The following is a 27623-nucleotide window of genomic DNA, read 5'->3' on the forward strand; positions in this document are numbered from 1 at the left end:
CCTCTTGCAACACACCCGGTCAGAGCGGAAGAGTAGACCAATTACCATCAAGAGATCTCTCTAACAGTGAGATGAGCAAGCAATTGCTAGGCTTCACCTTCACCATTACCTATGAACATTTCCCCATTTCTTATGCCACAGTTCCTATCAACAAAGACCAAGGCTACATCATTTATTTTCGGGCCAGACCACGTAACGATCTGGTCAAATTATTGTCATGTAACCCTCCATACATAATTTAAATAAAACTACATTCTTTGCAATTGCGATATTGGCCAAACTTGGATAAAGAAAACTTTAAAAATTGAGAAGGGATGACAGATAAGAAAGCCACAGTCTCATCAACAGCAGACAGCCAGTCTCATGACGGAGTAATGACGCCAGATGAATGTGGTGGAATATTAGAGGGAACTCGACGCTCGCAGGGATCGCAAATGTTATATACAGGTAGATGTGGTCCTTTCCTTTGGTACGTCCCTGATCTGACGATTCCCATATTCAGTCCACGTGCCCAGTCTAGATATTTCACTTATCAGCACGACCCAAGGTAGAAACAACTTTAATGGTTCCAATTTTGTTGTGTGGCCAAACGCAGTGAGTTACGTGATAACCGTATGAAATGAGTCGGTTTATCAAATAATTCACCCCTATTACCTGAGGTGGTATCAATTTCTGCTCTGGCCGAGTGACTAATTTCACAATTTCACATCGCCCTGTCTCCCTTTCCTTCTCTTTCATCTTCACTCCTTCTCTGCTCCCTCTTCATCTCACTCCTGCTTCCTAGATCACAGCTGGAGAACACAGTGACTGTGTACGTGTGCACCAATCACTCGGTGGACGTGTATCCCAGATACTTTTGCTTCTGTATTAGTATTTCGAAAATAAATAAATGAATATAGCAGAGAGCTCGGCACCACGGAAGGCTGCGAGAAACGGCCAAGCTATAATAATGTGGAATTTCCACCAATATCTGCTAAAACATGCAACGTTGGCATGTGGTGAGAACTGTCAGACCAACGTTGGCATGTGGTTAGAACTGTCAGACCAAAGTTGGCTCAACGTTCCATGTTTACTGGGTTACCACGAATGTGCCACCAATGTAGATGGACACCGCTCCTTGCATGCTTGAACAGATAGATACCGACTATTTTATTAACACTATTCAGGCGTGAACATACACAACAATTATGTTTAGATCACATGTCGTGTGTGATTGTTTTTTTTTATCTAAAAGTAATATTTTCATGAAAATTAAAATTCGAATGCATTAAGCTCTTGAAAAATGTTATCTGTCCATAATTTCATCAAACGTGGTAATGAACAATACAAATGCAAATAAATCGTGGGAAGGTCATTGCTTTGAGACGATCTCGGAAGCACGGGAAATGAGGCATGCTTGTAAAGAACAAATAAGAAGCCATATCATCGCCTAATCAGCAGTACAGGGAATTATAGAATGGTAAAAAATTGTGTCAAACAGTGACCAATAGAGAACATATATACACACAATAATGATCAAAGAGGAGATGCAGCTATGAAATTAGAACACGTGTGACAGTGAGCTGGATTACAGCCGCACACAATAACAAGGGTGCTGGCATTAGTCCAGAATTTCCGCCAGCAGTAGATTAAATTTTCAACTGATGATGCACTGTACACGCTCACTCACAGCATGCCATTAATTTTCCTATCAAATTTTCGCACTGCATCTGACAGACAAATGCTGTATTAAAATTCCAGAGGTCAATTGTGCATATCAGATTAAACCAAGAGAAAGTACAATTTTACATCTGACATAGAACAAAACATTCCATTGTGTTCTTCACAACAAAAATTACATACACTTCAGAGCTATGACACGTGTGCATATTTCTCTTTATTTTTTATTCGAGACAGTTACCGAAAATAACAAAAAAAATATGCTAATTGACAGCCTTTATGTACCCCTTAAAAGCACGAGGGTAAGTAAAATGATTCTGTACATAATGGAGGCGATTACAATTAATGATGACCATTTAAAAAACAATGAATGTAAATTGATGTCCACTGCCTGCTGCAGTCTGGCCCAAGCAGACTGCAATCAGAAGCAAGCCTATCATCCCACCGGGGTAGATACAATTAGTAACACTTTGTGGGAAGTCAGCAATGGTTGTCCCATTCATGAGCTCACCCCCATGAAGGTGGAATTTCCAATAACTGCTCAAAGCTATAAACAGGAAATTACCACAGCTTCAATATGCTTATTTTACCAGGAAATCACTTTGACTTGTCTGCTAGAGTGTATTTTATTACATGAAACATTTGCAGTTGATGTAAATTTCTATAACATTTATGTGTGGCTTGTGCCTAATGGAAAGGTATTACGCAAAACGAGATGTAACATGCAAGATCCACAATACAAACAAAACATGTTTTCAATACGAGCGTTAACGGAATCTTGACAATTCATCAAAAAACAAAATGGGAGGTGAATCAGCACATGCCTAATTCAAGTACAACAAGCTAGGAAGACGAGGGTTAGAAGTGTTGGTCACTGTGTCGACCGGTGAAGCTGGGTCTCAGGAGTTACCCTCTACCCACTGTGCATGTGATCTCTGTGAAAGGGTGTGTGTGCCGTTCAAACGCTGGTCTTACTCAGTCACAAGCAAACTCACAGGAACCGAACATAATAGCCGTGTAAGATGCCGGAGGATGACCGACTTCCGATGCAAGAGAGGTCACCGTCCTTCGGGACGGACTGCATGATGATGATAATGATTAATTCACGTACACACACACACACATGCAATGCAAGCAGATGTACTGTATCACATCTTTAGTTAGCTTTGCTCAGGTTACCCTGAAATGGAGGCGCGATTCATTTCTTCTCACTGTGAGAAAATGCTACAATTCATGCTGACAAAATGGTGTGATAACACGTAAAAAAAAAATTGACGGCAGAAAAAACCTAACTTGATTCGTACATGAAAGATATACTGCATCTACTTAGAGAACCAAATATCAAAGGAATCATTTGGGAAAGCGCATTTCTTTTTTTTTTTGGGGGGGGGGGGCATGCAAATTGATGAAACTGCAGAAAACACAATCTGATTGCCCTCTTGCCCCGAGGCGTCGGTGAGATTGCAGCAAGAAAACAATGTGGGAGCCCTTCATCTCCACCACCTCCTCCTCCTCAAGAAGATGCCTCCAGGGACCTCCGAGCTCTGCATCAAGATGGCGGACCTGAGAGTTCCAATTTCTATCAAAATTTTTGCTAACGCCACACATCTTTATAGAGCAAAGAACTGTAAAGGAATACCTCACTGAAATATCAACGTAAAAATAACAATAAACGGTTAATGGCTTGCATGCGTACGCACGCGCACGATGTGCAATTACTGCTGCGTTGGCACTCTTTCATAACCTGATGTACGCAATTGTCTATACGTGTATAATATGGTAATTCACGTGAGTAGACATTATCTCTTTTTTTGTACATCAACGCGTATAGAATTAAGAAATTGAAAGGAATGCATACGAACAAAACACAGTACTTTACGATTGCAATATTCTATAATTGGCCTGCATGCATATACAGTACACATGCATGGTGGAAGTGTGATAATGTGCCACTAATTCTCTAAAAAGCATTGTTCATGCAAACTCCAAAGATACAGGTGTCGGGGTCAGGGTCAGGATCAAACCCACGACCTGCTGTATACCAGAAGAAGTAGTTAACATCTCGCCACCGTGGCAATATGTTAATGAATTCCGTATAGGAAGTTCAACATACAAAATGCATCGTCTCTGTGTGTGTAGATTATATTGAAACTAATGAACTTGAGAGAGGGGGACCGAAACGAGCGGACAGCAAGCGTATAAAGATGCAGAGTATTCCGGCTACTACGGGTTGCACGGTGGTGCTGTATATCACCGATGTGCTTTCAGTTCCTCAAGCTGCTACCAGCACGTCGAGTGAAACGTTGGACATTGTGCCGAACAACACCGACTACTGTTTGAGCTTTGCCAATTGCAGATTTCCAATATAAAGTCTCTCATATATGTGTAGTGACATCACGGGATGTCACTGTGTGATGCCGGCCCTAGACAGGCACGGCGTGCGGTGTAGCGACATCGCGGACACCACTTGGATGTGGGTGCAGTACCGGCCCTAGAGGGGCTCGGTGAGCGCTGAATGATAGCGCTGGGTGGCACCACGCTCTGTGTGCAGTGCCGACCTCTACAGGAGAGGATGTGGAAGTGCCGGCCATAGGAACGGGGTGACTAAAGGCCATGGCACTCCGGTTGACGCGAGAGGACACGTGACTGGTTAAGTCTACAAAGGGCCCCAGGTAGGGGCTTGGGGTGGTCACGTGGCCTGGGTCGAGATCCTGCTAGAGGGTTCTCGAAGGTGGTCGTGACCAGGGGTGGAGCTGGCCACGCCGCAGAGGATATAAGCCGGGAATCCCAGAGGGAGCGGAGCTGTTGTTCATCCTGAAAAAACCTTCGTCCACGTTCTATGTCCTACCGAGTCTCCAACACGTAGACCTGGACCCAAGTCCATTGTAGCTAGTTACGGTGTGATTAGCGTAGTTAGCCTGGTGGTCACCACCACAGGTTGTTATTCTGTTAAGGGGCAGTTACCCCGTGTGTTGGTGTTAATAAATGTGATGCCTCCAAAGAGTACGTCTGCGACTCAGTTGAACTCACTACATATGCAATGTTATTTTAAAATAATTGTACACACTGCTATCCATATAAATAGGCCAAAGTTACACACAAAGTCCAATAAACCATGAACTAATTTGAAATGTGGGTTTAATTGGACAACATGTTGGCAGAGTAGCTAAGTATGCAGCTGTTTGTCGTGTTTTCTTACAATTATTCAATGAAAGCATTGGCAGATAAATCTTACCATAAGTTAAATCATTAATTATAACAGCAGCTTTTACTCAATAACTGGGGAGCAATATGCATAGTTTTATTGTTTGCATAATGTTTTACCATGTGCAACATGTTTAACTTTTCAAAATAGCATTTTCTCTCATAATTTAATGTAAATGAAATATATTGCTACAATCTATCGAGTATATAAATGTATAAAAAATATTACATTTAAATCCACGTACTGTATGGTGTATTACAGAAGCATATGAGTTTAAGCTGTGATTTTGTTGTGACATGGATTTCCATCTGTGGAGGAGGCTTCAGCACATAGTATATACCTCACCATTTAAATTTCCCCTGTGTTAGAGTTGCTCGGTGCAAAAAATATCAGAATTGCTCTGGGAATACAGGCCGTTGCAGCCATCTGTAAGATTCAGATGCCAAGGAATGGCAGAGGCACTTTTCGCCTACCACAAAGGTACTATCTGATTCACTTCTCGCCCCTAATTTGCACCTCCAAATCGCTTATCGCACATCAAATGATGCAGAGCCACCCGCAAGACTGTCACTTTTCACAGGCTCGAATTGTTGAAATGTTTCGCCTTCCCTTCTGGCACAGTGCAATTGCCTGGGATTACAAGTTGGATGACAGGACACCGTTCTGTTGGTATAGGAAGTGTGCACGGGAACAACAGAGTGCAATAGTACCCACAATTAAAGTATTCAAAATGACACAGATTGAAGGAGTCTCTTTTGATATGCTTCAAAATGTCGCCTGTTATATGCATATTTTGAAAGCCACAGTGTTAGTCATGAATATGCTGTTTCAAGTTGAAAAAGGAATGGTAAGGCTACCAAAACTAAACAAAGGTTATTCGACATGATGGCCCAACGTTTTGCTGCTGATGGCCCAACGTTTTGCTGCATGCGCCAAAAAAGCTCCCAGAATGCATCATGCTGAACAACACGCGGTTTAACAAGAAATCACATCGTAGAAGTATACAGTACAAGCAGGAAAACCTACGCAGTAGTAATAAAGAGAGGTTAATGTGCCTCTCAGAGCATCATGGAGCTGTTTCTACTCTTCATTTTAGTACATGTATGCATGTTGAACTTCTTTTGCACCATATGTAGTCAACCATGATAATCGAAAGTGCGGGACAGTAAAGAAAGACCAATGTCCCGATAAACACGAGCTTTAAAAAGTATTGGGCAAATTCATGGGTCACACCTTGTAAGAATAATATAATTAATATTATTCCATAGAGCCTGGTTTACTTGTATGCATCTTATTTTAAACAATAACTTCAGTAACATGACATGTATAGCATGCTCGAAGTCACACAGTAGTATAATATGCACATAAAATTTTCCAGTGCCGGATTTCAGACACACTGTCAGGAGGCTCAGGCCTGTTGCAATGTTCGAGCGGAGATGCGCCGTACATGTAGGTGTCCATTATATCACTGGAAACCAACTTGATTTCCCCCCCTGCTCTTTCCTTCCAACACATACCAATTTACTGACAGCACATTTTAGTGTCGAACGTGGAATTATTTTTATTTCATGTCAGTCAAGCATGTTGTGGAAATGTACTATTTGAAGAGGAGAAACTCCAGCACCTCTCATTTCACGTGTGGATTGTCATTTCATACTTTACATTGACAGGGGAGCAGTTGGTATGCTTCAGTGGCTATGCGCTTCTCAAAGCAATGCAGAAATCAATAGCTGCCCTCAAATTACACAGGGGCCAGTATGACTGGCCCACAGGGTTGAGAGCATAAAGCTTATTCCAGGTTATTTCACAGCGATTCTTTGATGGGACACTGTGAAATGTAGGGACTCCGAGGTTGAAAGGAGAATTACAATGAAGGTTCATCCCAAAAGACACCATAAAGGAACGGGTCATTTGTACCATTTTGATTACGGCAGTTAAAACCACACGAGCCAGCCAACATTTTCCAATGGCCCTTTGAAACATTGTTAATACAAGTGAGTGGTTTGAATCAAAGCCTATGCCTTTTTTCTCTTATGTTGGGTTAATTAAAATATATTTAGGCTAACAATCGTTTCCCCCCCGCTGATGATGGACGCTTGTGTTGCGCCCGAAACGTCGTGATTTATTTTATACCTACGTGACTTTACCGAAAGAAGCAATGATTATATATTTAAGTGTTTATGCTAGGCAATGATGTTTTGAGAAAATAAGAAGAATACATTTAACTTAGTTTCCTCTTACAGAAAATAAAACCTGATTCTGGTCCATGTGAGGCAAACACTGCTAAACCTAATCTAGCTCTGCTGTCCACAATAAAAGATATACTACTCCCCAGAGTAACTTGATCAAAATTCATTACAGAAACAGCTAAACTGAGCAGCCTGGCCTTGATGCTGCAGAAATTACTTAGAGTGATATCGGAAGGACTCAAATTGTAGTATAATTAATCTCATACTGGATATTCACTTTTCATCACAGCGTTACTCTACTCTGCTCTCTTTAAGAGAAATTGTGCATAAAACGCTATGGATGGTTATGTTCCAGTGCATATAATACTGTCGTTTGATTAAATATCAAAGGTATAAAAACATTACATTTACAAATTACCAATCATTCTATAAAAAATATGACAAAAAAACAAGAAATAGTTGTTCCATCCAATTAAATTCATGTTGTACATGTAAACTGCCCAATTTACAAGGCTATAATAAAATAAGTGCATAAATATGCACTAATTCATGACTTTAAATTGTCCTTAAGCTATTTATCCTTTGCATTTAAACCACATTTGTGCTCTGATTTTCTCTTTTTTTAGAGAATGTGCACATTGATTACATTGTGCCATCAAAAGTACTGGAGCAAATCATGATGGCAATGCGTGAATCGCTCAGCGTAATTCAGCTTGTGGGATTTTACGCTGATAAGAGGAAAGCCTCTTAAAACTGTGATGCAATCAGCTCATAATTACAGCACGGGTGAGCACCATATCTCACTTCCACCTTGTGACACCAAATCTTTACACAGACGTCCAATTGGACAACTCACTCGTGCATGAACATAATTCTCTACAAGAGCCAAGTCTATAATGTGATTATAAATTATTTTCCTTTATCTGCATTCGAATTTGTGTAAACACAAATAAATACCAAGAGGAAGTAAAATATCCCCATACAATTCCAAAGTTTATGAACAGCACTGCCAAAAAAGTATCAACTATATAAACTACCAGGTGCTTATCTGTAAACTCTGGAAGTTGTTAAGGCATTACAATTAGAATATGTATTTATACTGTACGCACTGCTGTTAGATTTTTAAGAGTAGTTTTGAAAAAAAAAATTTGGCCCGGGCAATACTGGGTATATAAGCTAGTACTGTATATATCAGCTAAATTATTGTAAGTAATTAACGTGACAATGTAGGCTAATCACAGGGGCTAATGAGGATGAAGGTAATGGTGGTGTTGGGGACATTATTGACTCCTTCATAGACGAATAACTCATTATTAATACATTTCATGTACACCTGACAATTATGCCACTGCTATGTGTGAACATTAATAAAAAAAACACAAGAATGTAATAGATATTATTTTAAGAAAACAATGTCACGTGACCAAATGTGCCAGTGATTGCTGTTAACATGCTAATTTCAGACAATCACTTTATTGTTTATTGTTACAATCTGTCTCTACATTATTATGAAAATACCACTTGTTCATACTGTCATTACTTTGTTTAGTATATTATATTTACAAAATATGTTTGCTCTTATTAATAAATTAGCTTGGGTTTTAATCATGGGCCACAATGTGACATTCAGCTAGAACTAATTAGCAACCGAAAAGCTATCAAGCTTTTCACGGTAGAGAAAAATCGGCTCGGGTTAGTGAAGGTGAAAGAATTGGGATATATTTACATCGTTGAGTGAGCGGGGAAAATCGACAAGTACCAGCCTCATGGTTGTAATGAGGGGTCACAAGCAGAGAAATCCCCTGTGCCAGCTGACCACAGTACCCAGGAGAGCAATTACAGCCGAGTTCAATCTGAAGTCACTAATAACTATTCACTTGGCATCATGAATCACTCCAAGCCCCAGTTTAAGAAGATGCAATCGTGTTATTACACCGTGAACAATTAGTTAATTGAGACACTTTTATGAGTTATAGTTGGTTTCTTTTTTTTACCATCTGCCACCAATTAACTCTTCAAAAAAAGCAAGCGTGACAATCAACATTCCTTGTGGGTAACATTAACCTTTGTGTGGCCAAAACAAACACTTTAAAGTTGTCTTCATTGTAACATTTCTACTGGAGATTACTTTTTAAAAATATGAATCAACCCTGTTATTTAGTGAAACACTCTTGCAATCGGGGAAACCATGGATGGATTTTTTGTTCAACTGAATTATGGGGGAAATAAAAAAGAGTCCTGCGGAAACTAACAATAATGCTAAGAAATATGCTGCACCTCTCTTTATGCCCTTGTGTCTCGAAAAGTTTTTACTTGAAATCAAAAGTCAAAGCCATAGTGATTTTCGGCTCAAACGAGCATTGGGAGGTGCTCGTCTGCTGTTTAGAACCTTGAGCAAGTGTTGGAAATTACAACGACTGCTGACTTCCTCACAAATCGGTAATTATTTCAGCAACCAGTAATTAATATGTGATACGATGAATCGAACTCTATTAAACATTCTAAGTCGTTGGTACTTTGCACAAGTAAATAACAAGCAGAACAACAAGGTATGAGAAGTAAATGTGCACATACAACAAGATTAACTGAACAAAAACAAGTACTTGTTGGAGGGAACACAACTCGAAATCACGAGAGAGTATACACATCTTGAACAATTACTGAGGAACAGACTGGGGTTCCAAATGGCGAAATAAATATTATGGTAATCACACATCAAAATTGTGTAACATAACGTCAATGAAAATAAACAAAAAATGAAGGACTGTGTAAATACTTCAACAGCGGAAAATATTTAAAACAAATAGTTTATCAGTGCACACTGCACAGGACACGTTTACTCAAACTTGACGTGTACCATCGCTTATGTGTATGAGTAATCGGTGGTCAGTGTTTATAATTCATAGACCCTCAAATTCACTGGGCATCACCTCTCATTTACTCAAATTTATATTCACCATTGCTTAGAGTATTATGTACAGTATCATGCCGTGAACTTCACACATCAGTTGGAATGAGAGGGCAGACAATCAGAGTAATAAATATAAATTGAACTGTGAGACATGTCAAGGTTACTTTTATGCTGTTGCTCTATGGTATTATATAGCCTTGGTGACATTGCAATGGTTTTCATATCGATAGTACTTGGTAATTTATTTATGCATTTGTGTGTTTATTACTAACATTAGAACGTATCAAAAGCAGCATCATTTTAGTATGTGAAGCTATATAATAGTTTAATAATTCAAATTTCACTCAATTGTATTTTCCTCATTCTCATCACGGCACCTTTAAAGTTTAACACGTCCATTAAGGTGGTGAATAATCTCAGTGAACAGCGTATTTACCACTGGGTACATTTTAAAGGTGCATATTGTTCGAATCTTACGGTCACCTGGCAATTCCTGATGGTGATTACTTTAAGAACGCCATGTATGGTTATTTGAACTTCAAAGAATGTGTGACATTCCTTACAAGGGCTGTGTGAATTTCACAGCCAAAAGAATCAAGTAAAAAAATCTGCATGTAAAAAAAATACAAACGCCCCTCTGCAGTTATGGCTTCCCATAGAATCCTTATGAAACATAAAATGCATTTCAGTGACACATTATATACGTTGGCTTTCATGATTATGTAAGTACAATGTAAATGTTTAACTGTGACCCTCCATATTATTTGGTCTTTTGGTAAAGTCACGTAGATACGTTCAAAGAATATCTACGTGACTTTACCGAAAGACCTATGCATTCCTGCAGTCACGAAAGCTTTAAGTCAAGATGTACCCCTCCACCATGTCACAGAGCCAATCAAATCAAGTTGTCACCAATTAAGTTCTCACACGAGAGCTGAGCTTTTGTTAAACACCTGATGATGCTGGTTGTAATCTCCAGTGAAACATCGAATACAAAATGTACCCGCTTTTCAAACATTCCTCCAGTTTTTCTGGGAAACCAAATCAAGTGGCGAATTTGCCCATCACATGACATCTTAATTGTATTGGTTAAGTCGGGTAGTGCATTGTATCTATACGATTCCTACCCCCCCCCCAAATAATGATGAAGAAATGTCTAAGACTGCTAATGTGCACACAATAAACTTCAACTTGCTCATATAAAGCTACACATATATTTGTTCTGATGCTGATGAAGTCAAATTGGACATCATTCAAAATGATCTGACGTGTCAATTAGTCTAACAAATCTTCTAAACAATTAGTCAAAAATCTTCTAAATAATAGAGGTAATAATCCTGGATTCATGATTTCTGACAGAACTCTCCTTTGCTGCTACCTGGCTTCCAGAAGTCACACACACTTGAAAATCATCCTCCTGAGCTGTTTGAAAGGGTGGTCATGATTTAGAAAAAAAAATGGGTAAACCACATGCTGGGTGAGATAAAATTATATTTCTCACTCATGGGTGAAGAACCAGAGTGCCCAGTCATCCATAAGAATTTTTAAATTCAAGTGGTGGCACTGTGGAGACAATGAGTCTGACGGAAGCAATGGGAAACATTCCAAAGCTGCTTCTGATTTTTGTATACAATGCATCTATTCACTTAGAATGTACTCTCATAGTACTCAAGGGTGAAGCACAATATTGAATAAAAGGAACATAAGATAATTTTAAAAGTGCACCTTGTAAAGCAACAAATACTACCTGTTTTGGTGGTAAAGGTCACTGACTAATGTAGATATTACGTTTATCGCAAATTGTCATCTTGTGGCTGTCCTATAATGACCATAGATACAGAACTATGTATATAATTCACATTTTATCTTGATGTCAAATGTTTTGACTTCAAAATTCGCAGTCTAGCTTCTACAAATGCTTTTAAAATCTAATTTTTTAGTTAGTCATATTAACATACTTTCCTTAAAAAATAAAATATTAACTTTTTTGCAATGATCCAAAGAATAATCATTAAGTTGTTAATGAAAAATGTCAGCACATTTAGCAGAACATGGTATATGACGCTGGTTTCAATTTCCCGAAAAAAATCCATTGCTGTTGCTATGTATTTTTTGATGATTAATTATAGCATTACATTATAAAATAAAGGTGCAGCCCTGCAATTGCTTGCTCATGCCACATCTGGCAGAAGATACTCCACTAGAAGGAGCTCTAAAGAGGTGAGAGTACCCATACTTTACCCTACCACATACAACCCACTAATTGACTAACTGTGGTCTACTCATTCTAATACAGAGTGGGCAGAGAGTTTAAGAAATTGGCCAAATGGTTTTAACATTTGAATGGAAAATTTGTCCTCAGATTTTAACTTTTTTTTTACATATGCTGTGAAAGGCAATCATTTCCATGATTTTGGTTTTATGTATACAAGCGAAAATAGAAAATCTAATCCATAACACTCAAGTACCGGTGAGGATAAATCTAATGAATTATAGACTATGGTTATTTTGTGCATTATGGTATAAACATGTGACGATTCACCATCTCAATATTCAGGATACGAATTTAATTCAATATTTTTTTGTGAGTGAACGTAAAACCTCGAGCAGTTGCAGGGTATTTCACAAACCAATTACGTAGAACACACACACTGAAAATAATGAATTATTAAACACATGGTTTGATCCGTGTACTGCGAGCGTAAAGATAACGCTTAATAAATGCGTATTACATAATGTTCATGGCATGTATACCGTATTCCAGGTAGCCAACTTATTGTACTTTTCAGGTGAGAGGACAGTAATTCAGCACTCTGTAGGCAAGCAAGCGTTGGTGGGTATCCAGGTGCCATAATCTGGTTTGCCTGGAGCAGGCAGGACAGCAAGTGGACTCATTGCCGTCCATTTAAATCTCAGAATCTGAATAAGTATTTCCAGTGGAGGAATCCGATGAGTTATATGCTCTTTTTCACAGATGTCCAGTAGGGGATCCCTCGCTCACATTGGATTTCTCCGGGTGCTCCGGTTTCTCCCCACTCGTGTTAACACTCATCATTCATTGGCTGAAAGCATCTGAAAATAAAAAGCCAATGAAGGGCCCTCCTGAAAAAAATGTCATTCGACGCAGTTGGAAGACGGTAGCAGTCTGTAGGACAGAGCAGAAATTGCTACCACCTCAAGGTGGCAACATATTTGTAGTACTGACTTACTTACACGACTAATACAAGTGAATTATATGATAATCCAATCATTTCAAGTGATTGCAACACAATTCAATGTCGTTGGCCACAGAAAAAATGGAACCACTAGAGATGCCACCCCAGGTGGTACCAACAATATAATGTTCTGCCCTGGGCTTGATGGAATATAGGACCCACACTTCTACCTATAAAAACCCACACACAAACAGTAATTACTAATCATGATAATATATATTTTGTGACAAGTATTACACATCATACATTTTAATAAGATTACTTGAACAATGTAAGGTATATCAATGTTTCGGAGGTCAGGATTTGCTTGTTTTCTAAGTGTTTAAATATATTGTATCTTCATTACTTCAATCATTTATATTGTGTTCCACAATTCAATTATCTGCTGCTGACAGCGTGCACTGGTGAGCTATCATGTTTGTAGGTTGAAAAGATTTTACTGTTGAACATAACCCATCAATATTCATTTAGCAGGTAAAGTACTATTGAATGAAGATGACTCGCCAAGGGAAACAATGTTAATAGACATTAATATCGATGTGTAGTTTTTGCTGATGTCTCGAGTGGACTTTAAATCTAAAAAAACTTGCCTTGCCATTCTAAAAAAGTAAGAAAACACAAGCTAAGGCATTTTAAATACTCCGGTGAGCAGTGCTCAGCACAAATAAAATACAGTTTCATAGAAGCGGTGACTTATCTTTTCACCTTGAAAAAAATCATTAATTATGGGAGAACCCCACTGTTATATGGTTCCACTGGGATACACCTCTAACCATTTGACTGATAAGATCCTTGCTTTATGGCCAAGCTCACACGAGAGAGATAATGCAGGGTCCATTGTTACACATCTTTAACGCTTTGTGGTGTGGGATATTGTGATAAACAATTTGAGTTAACAATTCACGACCTACACAACTGGGAGGGGGGGGGACATTAAAAGTAGAAACGTTCATACCAGTAAAGCAGCATCTGCAGCAATTTCCATGAATAAAAAAATGTCTAAAGAATACATTTCATGTAAACAAAAAATCCCAATAATAATTTTAACTTGGAACAATATTTGCTAGTTCTCGAAGCAAGAGTAACTCAGAAGTGTGAGGAACAACAGACAAGCGGAAAGGAATGTGATCAAAGGTGGCTGTCTCGACTCAGTGTGCTAATCACGGCACCACACGAACCAGAGTATGGACATAAATTTTGATTGAAAGCTTTCGTGTCTGCAGGGATTCATATTCTTGGTTCTTTCGGTAAAGTCACATAGAAGGGAAAAAATTAAAGAATAAAAATATAAAACAATACAATTCTCACGACGTTTCGACTGTTTTTATATTGTTATTATTTTATTTATTCCCTTCTATGTGACTTTACCGAAAGATCTAAGAATAAGAGTATGGACATGTTTACCACTCATTAAAATTAACTTTGAAAATCCATTTGCTCTCTGGCTAATTTATTAACAAAGAATGTATTTACTAAAATATAATTGAAATTAGACAAATTGCAATAAAGCACGTATATATATAAAACACATCACTTATTTATAGAACGTTCTCAATATATATTCTATTTAGTGATGTGTGAAAAGTTTAAAAGCGTATGTGCGTATTTAACGATCTATTTTGCATCGAGTCTGCATCATAAAGCTCGCGATTTTTATTTTTATGTTTCATTTCCATAATACAACAGTCACTACCGCCCCCTTGGGTGCAATGTCAGGCAACCTCTTGTCAACATGCCCTCTGCAAGGAGAGCTCCAACAAACGCAAAGGTCACACGCCGCTGAAATAACCGCCGTCTCTAAATGTTGTATTGTTCATTAGACACATCCCTCTATAGTTACTATTGATGAGAACATTAACAAGGGAATTCCTGTATATATATAGATAGATTTTTACAAATGCGATACATATGCAGGATTGTATTTGAACGTTGTATTCATTCATAGCAGCGTTATGAAGCTGCTTATGCACGTATACACGTGTTTGCATGTTAAAAACAATTACGCGATTAGTTTTATTCGTAATGTGTCAAATTATAATTTTCAGTTTAGCCTGCAAGAAGTCATGGCACACAGTTTTAATCAAGGTTCAAGATGATATTGTTTCACCAGTGGAGAACTCTAGAGATAGGATGAGCCTCATTTTCAAGTGGCACCTGAGTTGTGGTCATAATGGAACTGGATGTTGTTACAGATACAGCATATCACATGTCTTTCACACGAGTAAGGTGAAGGAACGCTGCCTCAAAATTATTTGTCTAGAAAGTAGGCTTTTGTTGAGAGATGGCAGATTAAGTGAATGGCATTTTTTTATAATTGAGTTCATTGTGTAGCCATCTGTGGAGAAACTACGCAATAAAATATGTATTGTAGTGTTCCAAAAAAGCATGTATAGCTTATAGTATACATATCAATATGTGGATTATCAGGTTTGTCCATGACATCCCGCAATTTATTATACAGGAAGGGATTTCTTAAATTCCATTGTGTCCCACCAGTCTACAGGTTTCCCTTGTTCACCATTTGTGAGATGTGTATTTGGATAAAAAACACGAGGGAAAGAGGTGGATCTAGTGAGCCATAGGGAGAGGGCTCAGTAATGGAGTTGAATGCACAAATGGGGTTTAGACTTCTCGATAATCGAATCTCGTACAAATGTTGTATTAAGACATTGTCTACCATATGAATGCAGATTTCAGATCTAAGAAAAATATACATTTTTAATGTAACAAGGCCTAGTGTGTGTTGATTTAATGGTGACATACACACACTCCAAGAAATTTGGTGGTATGGCCAATAAATACGGACCATTAGGAACTCCTAGGAAAATAGCTGTCAACAAGTGCATTGCGCACAATGCTACATAAATGCACAATGTCGCATGCCATTTATAATAACTGACGATCTGAAAGCTATTCAGATGTTTTTTTATTCCAAGTTAAAAATAAAAAAGCAAGGGACAAGTCCTTACTAACAACTACTATGATTTTTCATTTTTGGAGGGGTTGCCCCCCTTACCTGAAAATCCTGGCTCCGCCATTGGATAGTTGTCAGCCTTTATTTATTACGGGTCAGCCCACTACGACTGTTAATTTACTTCACCAGTTAAACCCCACTGTATTATTTAGCACCTTTTCAGGGGTGACCTGGCCACACATGATAGCTCGTCATGTAATCTCAACGCATGTTTCTCAACCCAGAAAAAAATCCAAGTGATCAGGAGGAGAGATCACACGAACTCCAAACATACAGGCATAAGCATGGCTGGGATCAAACCCACAACCTCCTCCATACCAGGCAAGGGGAGATAACATCTCGCTACGGTGGCGCCTCAGAAAACGTTTGTGACATCGAATTAATAACTAATATTTCAGCCTCTGTGGCACATATAATATTTGGCGCATACTTTCTCGTAATTTTTTTTATTCACAAAAATTACCATGCGTAATGTGAGATCATGTGGATGCAAATAAATACTTTCTAAACCAATATGAACAATATGAGTTACGAATCTCGTATGGTGGGTCAGAATGTGAAATCACGTGACAAGTTGAGAAAAGCAGCCTTTTATTTAACAAGCGAGAGACATTTTAAATAAAGCGAGGACATTTTTTTGTATGGAATTTTAGACTGATAATTAATGATTATTATGACTACAATGTACCCAGGAACGCCTCACTCAATAAATACTTTTTTCAAGAGGGTCCTGCAAAGGAGTTGATAGTAATTGTTGAAATTTGGAAAATGTTGATCATGGCACTTGGCACACAGTGGCCTGCTCGTCTTTAAATTACATCACGATATCTTTAATGTCCACTGTGAAGCACATGGCACGTATTTTACGGTTAATACACCCAACTTATTAACCAAGGCAACCTGTCAGATTTGAAACGCGATGTCACGTAGGTAAAAAATAAAATAAATCACGACGTTTCGGGCGCTTTCCCACCTGATGACGGACGCTTGTGTTGCGCCCGAAACGTCGTCATTTATTTTATTTTATGCCTACTTGACTTTACCGAAAGAACCAAAGAGTATGGATTCCTGCAGTCACGAAAGCTTCAAATCTAGATTGCTTTATAGATATTATGATCGGCACATATGTGCAGAGTTCAAATTAACAAGAGGAATATATGAAACACCCTTACTGCTTATCCCACAAATTATTCCGTGGAGAAGATCTATAAGTAAGGAGCTTTGTTCCTGATTTCACGATATTGTGTTGTTTTGGATACCTTCGTACTAAAATGTATGAATCCATAACATGTATTACATCATGTCAAAATAATATCTGATTTGTAATGATTAGTTGATTACACATAAACCTTGATATTCAAATCACAGATGGGTTTTCCCCCCCCTCATATATCGAATAATAATCATACGTCAAATATTGCTAGACGGTATTTACTTACATATACTCTAGTGCAACATGTACTGTAATGTTGAAAGATAATGTTTTCTGGAAACTTGTTATAAAGAGCTAAACTATTCTTCTTAATCCCTCTAAAGATAATCATGTACATCTTGTGAGTATATCAAGCAATGCACTTACCTGTACACTTACCTACAGTAGGTGCCAAAGTCAACACAGTCGTGCAATAAACATGCATACAGTATATGTGCATATACATAGGTTGCTGGTTAGAATTTATTTGAGGCCTGCCTTTTAGCTTTCAAGGTTTAAAGACCTGGATGACTTACAGATTTTAGGTGATTTTTTGTTTTAGACATGAGCACAATCCCTAAGCAGATGGCTGTTTCACTGCATGCATTCTTCTAATATTTTAGGACATTAAATTTTATAAAATGATTTTTTTTCTTCACATATAAGCTGCCGTGCCAGGTGTACATTTTATGACAATGGGCTATGATCTTCGCGACACTGCCAAATTTCCAAGCGGCCACATGACCCCTCCAGGTCTCGGAACAGATTGGGTTATTGTGAGCGGGAGGATTGCATAGGAGGCCGGGGTGCATGCCAAACTGGCGGCAAAAGTTGAGCGCACAGCGACGGGCCTGCGCGATTTGGCCAGGTAGTATCGAGGAGCATGCTCATACTCACGGTCATTGCAGAAGGCACCACTGTAGGATGTCATGGTACAATCGCAGGTGAAGCTATCCCACTGCTGCACACACTGGCCCTGATTAGCACACGAGTCCTCTTGGCAGGTGGTGCTAGGACCTGAGCCAGGGAGACAGCAGGAAAGGCTTCTAGGAGCAGAATGCATTGTGCATTAACCAGCTGCAAAGCATCGCTAATTGGCTCTGGCCAATCAAAGTCAATGATAGTCCAGTTTTTTTTTTCTTCCTACAAAAATTCGTTTCATCACCCAGCAGCAAAAATGAAAACCTCATTTGTGAGTTACTGGGTATAATTTTACACGCAACAGAAATCCAACTTAATTTTTGGATGCAAATGTTTGCTCAGCAAACATGGTCCATAAGTGGATATGTGGGCGATCTAAATTAACAGGGAATGATGATAATGTAAGAAAGTATTGAGGAAAAAAGCATGAAACATTTATACAGTGCTACAAAGAGGTTAAGTACATCATCCTAAAATATAACTTCTGGCATTTAATATCAAAGCATGAACTTACAGAACTACTTTAACCCACTGCCACTACATTTGCATTAGCATTTATTTTTTAAATCTCAGTGCTATACCTTTCATGTGTGCTTTCAACTCAGCTTTGTCAGCAAAACAAATGAAGGGGAAAAAGAAAAGAAGCAGAAGAACATGTTTACATGATCAGAGTAATCAGATGAATCACAGACATGGGCCACCCATGGCATTCACAATGATATGCACCATTATCATACACGGAACATGACAAAAGACAGCACTGCGTCTGAATAAAGAAAAAGTGAATTGTGAAATATGAATAAAATATGCAACATAACTAGACTGCAGTGTAATTATAAATATTTTTTTTTATCAGAAATAAAGTGGGTTTAGAAGTCAAGAGACACACAATGTTTCCCAATTAAAATAAAGACTGCCGAGATTAATTATGTATGACAACTTTATTTTTAAAATACATGTTCTCCAGCATGTGCTAGCAATGACGAAAATAATATCTGTAATGAAGTATTCCATTAGCGTCGAGGCAAAGTGGAAGAATACAATGATTGTGAAAGCACCAGTTAGCAATAGTATTGCAGAATAATTCCATGCAAATAGTTGATACATTATTTACCAGTAACAGTCATTCTAAAGCATTGTAACAATAACGTTTTACCGTGACTGTGACCAATTTTTTTTAATTAATTTATTTGCCTTCTTGGTTCTTTCGGTAAATTCACGTAGAAGGGAAGTAATAAAATTATAAAAATAAAACTTAATAAAATAATTCTCACGACGTTTCGGCCAAAACGTCGTGAGAATTATTGTATTATGTTTTATTTTTATTTGTTATTACTTCCCTTCTACGTGACTTTACCGAAAGAACCAAGAAGATGAATCCCTGCAGTCACGAAATCTTTAAATCGAAATTTTATTTATTTGCATCATTGCTCACACGTGTGTACATCCACTGCACTTATTTTGGTTTGTATCATTGTTCACACTGTACAGCTCTGTTTTCTTGAGCAAGAAAATAAAACACATGCAATTACACTATGAGACCTCCTTTACGAGTGGCAAAATATAGTAGTAGGTTTTTACCCTTTAAACTGGTACAAAACTGACACCTTTATACAAGGCATCATGATGACGCCTTTTGGCGTCATCTGGTCCAGCACCATGTGAGACTAGGCTCTAAGGAAAGCTGTCTCGGGTGTGGACCAATCAACTTCAAGGACAGTGCATATCATTACCATTATCAGAGTTGTTTCTTTTTGTTTGCATTTTGACTGCTTGTGTTGCGGTTATTGCAAACATGATGCCTTGTATAAAGGTGTCAGTTTTGTACCAGTTTAAAGGGTAAAAACCTACTACTACATGCAATTACACCAACAACAACTGCAACAAAACGCCCCACCACTGGTGCGTAACTCGGCTAGTATTTCAAAGTACACAAAACAATGTATACAGCATGTGCACGCCAGGTGGGGGATACCTTCACAGCCACGCTCGATGGAGCCCATGCGGTAGAGGGCCTCATCAATCATGTCTGGGAGGCGGCCGTTGAGGTCCAGAGATGCCAGGCAGCCCTGGAACCCCTCGCGGGAGCCCACCAGCTTGGGAAGGTTGCTGTACTCTATCTTGGACAGCCCTCCGATGTAGAGCTCTCCTGCGGGTGACAACATTGTTACGGGAAATAATTTTGTGGCGGCGATGCTTGCCTCGGGCGCTGGTGTACAAATGGTCTTGAAGAGAGGCATTGTATGGAATGTTGCAATTGTTTTTTTAAAGGCCACAGTTTTATTGACGAATGTGAAATTAAATGAGCCAATTTGTCATATGCCAGTGTTCAGTGGCAACATGTTGGGTTGTACAGATCTTGGCTGTGGGTGATATTTAAATATAGACACGTGAGCTGCATTGCTAGTTAATTCAATACAAAATCTTGTCAATGAATCTGGACCTTAAAGTGCCTGTACAGTAATGTACATAATGCTCTGGGGCTGATTTCATAAAACAACTGGAATACAAAATGCCTTAAGCTTCCTGTTTCAATCAATGCAATGCAGGGATATTTTCGCTCCACGTGCTTTGTGCGACTGGCCAATGGTGATATACCTCACTGAGACGTGGAAACGTTTATTAACTTGTACATAGCAAACAATTGTGATGTAAAGTGATGAGAAAACTAGAATGTGAATTTGTCTAAAATCATTCACAAATGACTGGTATCAACATGGGACCTCCTTTGCCAGTGTCAAAATATAATTGTCTTTGTGCTGTTCGCCTTTTGGCGTACTCTGGCCTAACACTATTTGAGACTAGGCTCTAAAAAAAGCTGTCTCTGGTGTGGACCAATCAGTTTCAAAGACAATGCAGAAACTGTCAGACCATATTTTTTTGGTATTTTCACCACAAGTATCTGTGGTTAATGCAGACATGATTTCTTGCAAAAGGTTCAGTTTGGTGTTTTAACATCTTAACACCTGTTTTGTTGCCAGAAAAAGGGGAAAACCTATTCTTATGACTGGTATCAAGTTTATGCTTCAGCGCAATTATATATATAGAATAGTTTATTAAAATTAACACAAACATGTATCTTTACTGCCACCGTGAGGGAATAGCTTGATATTTGGGTTAACTGGCCTTCTTAAGTCTGTGATTTATTAGTATTATTATTTAATTTAATTAAAGTGTGGCCAGTACTGGATATAAGGCTCAAATAAATGTTCTACTTCCGAAAAGCATGGTTGGCTACGTAAGGCGCGAAAGAAGTTCAACGTACATACATATTAACATCTTGCTCCGATGTACATATTTTGTTTGCAAATCAGCTTTCTAGTTTCCTTATCAAGATACATCAATATTGTTTGGAAATTAAATTCTATCCAGAAATCGCTATCAACGTTTCTCCTGCCATCAGGTGGAGTACCAGCGTCCTCTAGTGGCAAACACGACACACTACACCAACTTCAGTCTAAAAATAAACTATTAAATAAAAAAACATATTTTACCAGGTCAGGCCCACTGAGCGACGTCGCTCTTTTTCAGAAGCGACCTGGCCACAAATAATAGCTCAACGAAGCTGGCTTATTATGTGGAAATGTATAGCAGCCAAATAGTTTAAACGCATTTTTCTAAGCGTGGAGGGAAAAACTGGAGGACCCGGAGAAAAATCCGCACGACCACGGGGAGAATATGCAAACTCTAAGTATATAAGCAGGCGTCAAGGTGGAGATCGAACCCACGACCACCCTGTATACCAGGCGAGGTAGTTAACATCCCTCCACCCTGGCACCCAGAGCGATGACCACTTTAGAATCGACAATAGAGAGCTGTTGATGCTTCCGTGGTGTAATAGTTAGCACATCAGAATTGCGATGCAGATGTCCCAGTTCCATCCCCTGTCGAAGCAATTGTAGTGACATAGGACGTCACTACTGTGTCGGCCCGTACGAGGGCTGGGGGGTCACGTGGTGGAGGGACCCAGACCTCCCGTGAGGACGATTTAAGAAACTCGTCCATCTAAATAATGGAAGAGTTTCTTAAATCCCCACCACCCCCAGTTGCATGACCCCCGTATCCCCCTAGCGACATAAATGGGCCAACCCAGTGATGTAAATTCACAAATGATGGGCAGCTCATGAGTAGTGGGTACTTCAATCTCTTCCAAAACATTTAGGTCAGTGTGGAAGAGTAGGCCAAATACCATTTGGGAGTGCTTTCCGCCACGTTCGCCACAATTTGACTCCACTTACCCATGAATGCATTTTGCAGATAATGGCAAAATATGTTCACGTATAACAGGAGATGAGCACTTTTTTCCAGCTTCAAACTGCTGTTGGTGTTAAGTTTGTTGCCCTTCCGCTGCACGTCTAATTAGCACATTTGGCTACGTACAGTGCAAAAAAGTTCAGCATACATACATATATTAGCGGACCTTATAGGTTCCGCAGGTAATAGGAGTCACAGGTGATAAGGGGCACAGAGAGGAGCCACTCGACTGTATTTACCTTTAAGGTCCAGATTCTTGGCACCATTCACGTTCAGGGTGCTGGACTTGGAGTCCACCTTCAAGGTGTGCACATTGTTGAGCTCTCTGGCGATGATCACGTTGTGCCACTGGTTATCGTTGAGCACTTTCTTCGAGCTGTCCTTGATGAGGTTCTGCCCATTCCCCAAATCGAACACGTAGTGGATGTGCCTGAAAAATAATCAAACATGTGCAGCGCTCATAAATATCAAGGTTATACAGCAATTGTTGTAAATAAAATAGAATGCAGCGATTTTGCGCATGTTCTGTTCAGAAACATTTTGAGAACATTTTTAATGTCGGAAGTAGTAATATCAATGCACTGTAATATCAAATTTATATGGATGAGGGTTTTTTTATGCTGCTACATCCTGTTCTCACAATAGTTTAAAACCTCTGAGCGTGCATATTATATATGGGCAGTTGCACAATTTCGCACATACATTTCAGACATTTTACAGATGTGGATATTCATTACCATAATCATTAAGTGGCTTCTTTATTTGGGCATGGGACATCAACCAATTAGGGCTGTAATTCAGTGTGACGATGGTGAATTTAGTTTTGTGTCTGTGCCAGACCATTGAATTATTCCATCAGCTATATATGTACTTAAAAAACCTTAGATAATTAACTTGAAAAATTCCACTCCATGTGTTTTATAAAAATAATTGTCAAATGTTGACGGCGAGTTTCATAATTTGAGGAACTGTCCATAGACATACATGAGCAAATTTGTTCATAGTTATCCAAACAGTGATTTATATATTCATAGCTTGTGCGTTGCTTAGCACAGGCACGAAAGGTTCAAATTGCCAAGTGGCCTGGCAAAAACAAACCCACGCTATTGAAGACAACAGTAGAGACGTACCCTTTCACGAGCTCCACCGCGATGAAGTCACTGCCGTCTCCACTGTTGAAGAGTATGAGCCCCTCGGGCGATGTGGTCTTGAACTGGAAGAAGAGGTGCATGGTGGTGTAGGCTTGCAGAGTGGGCAGTGTGAGGAAGCTGACTTTGGTCTTGAAAGTGATGGGGTCAGCGATGATGTTGCGCATGCCAAAGCGAGCATTCAGCTCGCAGTAGTCGATGTCGCCATTCTTGCATTGGTCGATGTATCCCATCCGGTTAAAGTTCACGTTCTGCAGGTGGCCGATGAAGTTGGAGGGCACCACGGAGGTGTAGCGCCGCTCTGTCATGATGCCCGTCTCGATGTTGTGGAACTCCAGCCGCGTGTGATCCCCGATCATTTGACCTTTGCAGATAAAGGGACGCAGTCCTGTTTTTTCCACCAATAACTTCGTGGGTTACAGCTACATAAACCCAAGTATTTAGTGAAATTATAGTTATGAAACATGAATCATATGACTTTTATACTCATTATTAATATAAAAATGAGGCACTGATTGACCTCTCTGCCTATAACAATTTGATGTCATGGCCAGCTGTTGACCAAAATCATTAGATGACATTCTAACTGTACTGTGCACTGAATCGACGCAATGCTCAGCAAACATACTTTCGCTGCTAAACACAGCCCCAGAAAATTGCGAACAATAGATAAGTGACCTGCCATGTACATCATACCTACTCTAAACACCCAGGAATGTCTGTCCTTAAGGCTCGTGACGTCACTCCGCATCGACCAGCCCCAACTCATGAATATTCATGAGCAGGTGACATCCTCCAAATGGACCTGCCTCCCCTCATTAATAATCATGAGCACGTGACGTCACTCTACATGGGGGGCCGAGGCGCCTCCTCCCCCCTCATCGGCGTCAACTTACAACCCTCACTACAAAGGCAGAACCCTCACGTCACGCGATCTCCGTAACGCTATTGAGACATCAAAGTAAAAAGGACGTCATGATGAACAAGGGATTATAACCTTTAATTGAAATAGGTCTGTGTCACCGCGCCCTTACAAATTGCACACGAATTAATGAGATGAATATGACGTCGCGGTCTGCTTTTCACTTGCAAGTTTCAGATTTACTGCAATACACCCGTCCTTGGACGGGCAAAAGGCTAGTCTCATATGTTCAGAAATGCAGATGCCATAGTCCCTTCTGCACAGGGCACAATCCTCGAGAACATTCACAGCTGACATAACTTCATCGGAACCATATATCTGTAACTGGAGCCTGCGACCAAATTCTTCCAAAACCACCACAAATGCTTTCCACTTGAACAAGCATGCAGCAGATGCTACCCTTAATGGTTACTTGTGGTAGCCCAGTGCATTATGACCCCACTTCAATATATCTCGGGGTTTTCAAGGATAGAAGCCTGGCCTTCAAGCCTCACATACAACAGATCTGTGAAAATACCAAATCAAGATTCACCCTGCTACAGAATCTTTTCAGGAATGACCTGGGGCACCTCAGCTGATGTGCTGAAAATTGCCACTCTCTCACTAATCTACTCAGTAGCACAGTCACTGTGCTCCAGTCTGATCCGAGAGCTCGTATACAACACTGCTAGATGCACAATGAACGCAATGCACATCATAACCAGAACACTGAAACCAACACCAGTCCCCAGGCTCTGTTCTAGTGAACAATCAATCACCAAATATCTACACAGAGATTCAAATTGTACGGGAGATTATACGTTTTCTTACCAAGGACAACCTACTCATCAACAATGTACATCCCTGCTCACTCAAAACCCGATCCCCCTTCTGGGAACTCACTTGTTATAATATAATCTCGCCCAGATCGGGAAGAACGCTGGCGAACAAAGTGAAACAATGTACATGTCCAGAAATTAAAACCTCGTTTGAGACCCAAACATTGCACCTCCTGACTTTGACACTCCTCAAAGACATTCGTAAATCATCAATTGCATCAGAACACACATCTACTTCATGAAAGGACAACTAAAGGCAAGCCACAGTTGTGCAACTGTGATCACGCAGCCCAAACTATGGACCATTTAGTAGTGTGCGCTTATTCGTGGCTAGCAGATGTCGACTTTGGCATTCAGCTCCTGAATATAGTTCTGCCATAAGCAAGCATAGAATGCAAATGTCGCCAATAAAAACTGTTCACAAAATGTAAATTTTCCATAGCAATTAAATTTGTTTTAAAATAATAAACCAAATGACAGCTTACCTTCCGTCGCGATCCCATCCACAATAAGTTTGAGGCTCTTCCCACGACGAGTGACATGCACTGTGTGCCACTCATTATCGTTGAGGTTCTTGCCAACGTAGAGGGTCTCCGGTCCCTTGCCTATGGAACAATAATTCTAGTCAGCGTTAGCCACTGACTCTCACATTCCACCTATAATTTCTGGAACACAAAATGTATGTTCTTGTTATTGCGTATGTGTGTGGAATACAACACACTTATAGACATGCTATTCGTTTATAAGTTACATGTAACGAATGCATGTTCTGGATGAAACGACTTTTTCCACCAGTTTCCAGAGAAAAAAAAGACATCTAAAAAAACATAGCTATGATGGATGTGTTTTCCACCAAACACTGTATTGGCAATAAATGCACTTTTCACCAACACAAGAATTGGGCCCATAACGTGTGCATGCTAATGTTTATTAAACTGCTAGAAAGAAACACCACTCAATTAAAAAATGGCATATTGTTTTTGGAATAAAATGTTATCTGCCAATTTATTTAGCTAACTGTAGCTTTGTTTAATTTTACTGATAATAATCTTACCAATGTACTTCACGTCTTTATTGATACAAATGTAGAAGCGCATCTTAAACAATTAGTACTGTATCGTAATAACGATGGCCGTAAAAAAACACAATGTCATAGCAAACATTATGTTGATCATGTTGCATTATTGTGCAATTGCAACGTGCCCGAAACTATTCACTCCTTGGAGATGTTATTTTACCAATAATCATTTAATTTGACAATGCCTATCCTGAATTAGCAAATGTGCATGGGATGAAATACCGTATATTCATCGGCATGTCTGCTTTGTGAAATGTCACAAGTGGCTCTTAGTGGCTTATATTCTGACAGAGCTGGAAAATAATCTATTAATTTGTACTACTCTGTATTCTAGTAAGTTAGACTATAAATATTCAAGAGTTATTTTAAGCCAGCAATATTTTTTTTTTACAAATGTATGAATTGGTAACTGTAGGAATATTAGACATCCAACATCCTGACATCCCAGTAAGCTTCAGATTAATATTTATTTTGACACGTCACTGTAGTAAACAGAAAAAACATCTTCAAGGACAAAAATATTCGTAATTTCACTTACTGTAATTCGTCATCATCTGTAAAGAGTGCCATCTAGTGGATTGGTTAGACATTGAAAATAACTTGGCCGTTCATAATTATCAGTGCATGGTCATTTGTCCCGACCATTTGAAATAAATGTAGAACTCAAGATAAATTGAAGTCGATAATTCGTCTTTCAATTTAACAGCCCTTTTGTCAATTCACTGCTGGCTCGGTGGCTCAGCAATAGAGCGAGAGGCTCACAATCTCTCCGGGGTCGATAAAATAGGTACCACTTCGTGGGGATGTAGTCTTGATAGGCTCGTCCACGCCATAGGAATGTGGAATTCCTGCCACTGTTTCAGAGCTGTAAGTGGGAGATGCTCATTTGAGCCGGAAATCACTTGGATATTTTACAGCTCGAGGAAGACTTCCCAACATTTTTGGCTGGCCTATAAATTAGTTTATCCAATATATAATTTGGATATTTTTGTAAATGCATTAAACTTGGTAAAAAAAAACATGAGTACGACAAAATATGAATATCTCACGAACTAACCTTCTTACAAAGCACCCTGGCAATCTGCATAAGAGATACTGTATCCTTTAAATTTTCTACCCTTTTAAAATGTATTCTGC

General features: G+C 39.2%; 1 protein-coding gene across 24 annotated transcripts in view; it reads right to left on the reverse strand.

The window, feature by feature from the left end:
• LOC144933525 (neurexin-1-like) overlaps positions 1-27623 on the reverse strand; it is a 290872-nt gene that overhangs the window by 104517 nt on the left and 158732 nt on the right. For 16 of the 24 annotated variants that reach the window (XM_078858381.1, XM_078858376.1, XM_078858379.1 and 13 more), the window contains 6 exons: positions 25894-26013; positions 23651-24032; positions 22760-22950; positions 20242-20415; positions 18848-18871; positions 18243-18362 (listed from right to left, as the gene is read on the reverse strand). In XM_078858381.1, coding sequence (XP_078714507.1) covers positions 18243-18362; positions 18848-18871; positions 20242-20415; positions 22760-22950; positions 23651-24032; positions 25894-26013 — 1011 coding nt within the window. The remainder of the gene's footprint in view (positions 1-18242; positions 18363-18847; positions 18872-20241; positions 20416-22759; positions 22951-23650; positions 24033-25893; positions 26014-27623) is intronic. The other 8 variants (XM_078858396.1, XM_078858387.1, XM_078858386.1 and 5 more) reach the window with 1 other exon arrangement.

Source organism: Lampetra fluviatilis, chromosome 7 (genome assembly GCF_964198595.1).
Source record: "Lampetra fluviatilis chromosome 7, kcLamFluv1.1, whole genome shotgun sequence".
NCBI classification, from domain to species: domain Eukaryota; kingdom Metazoa; phylum Chordata; class Hyperoartia; order Petromyzontiformes; family Petromyzontidae; genus Lampetra; species Lampetra fluviatilis.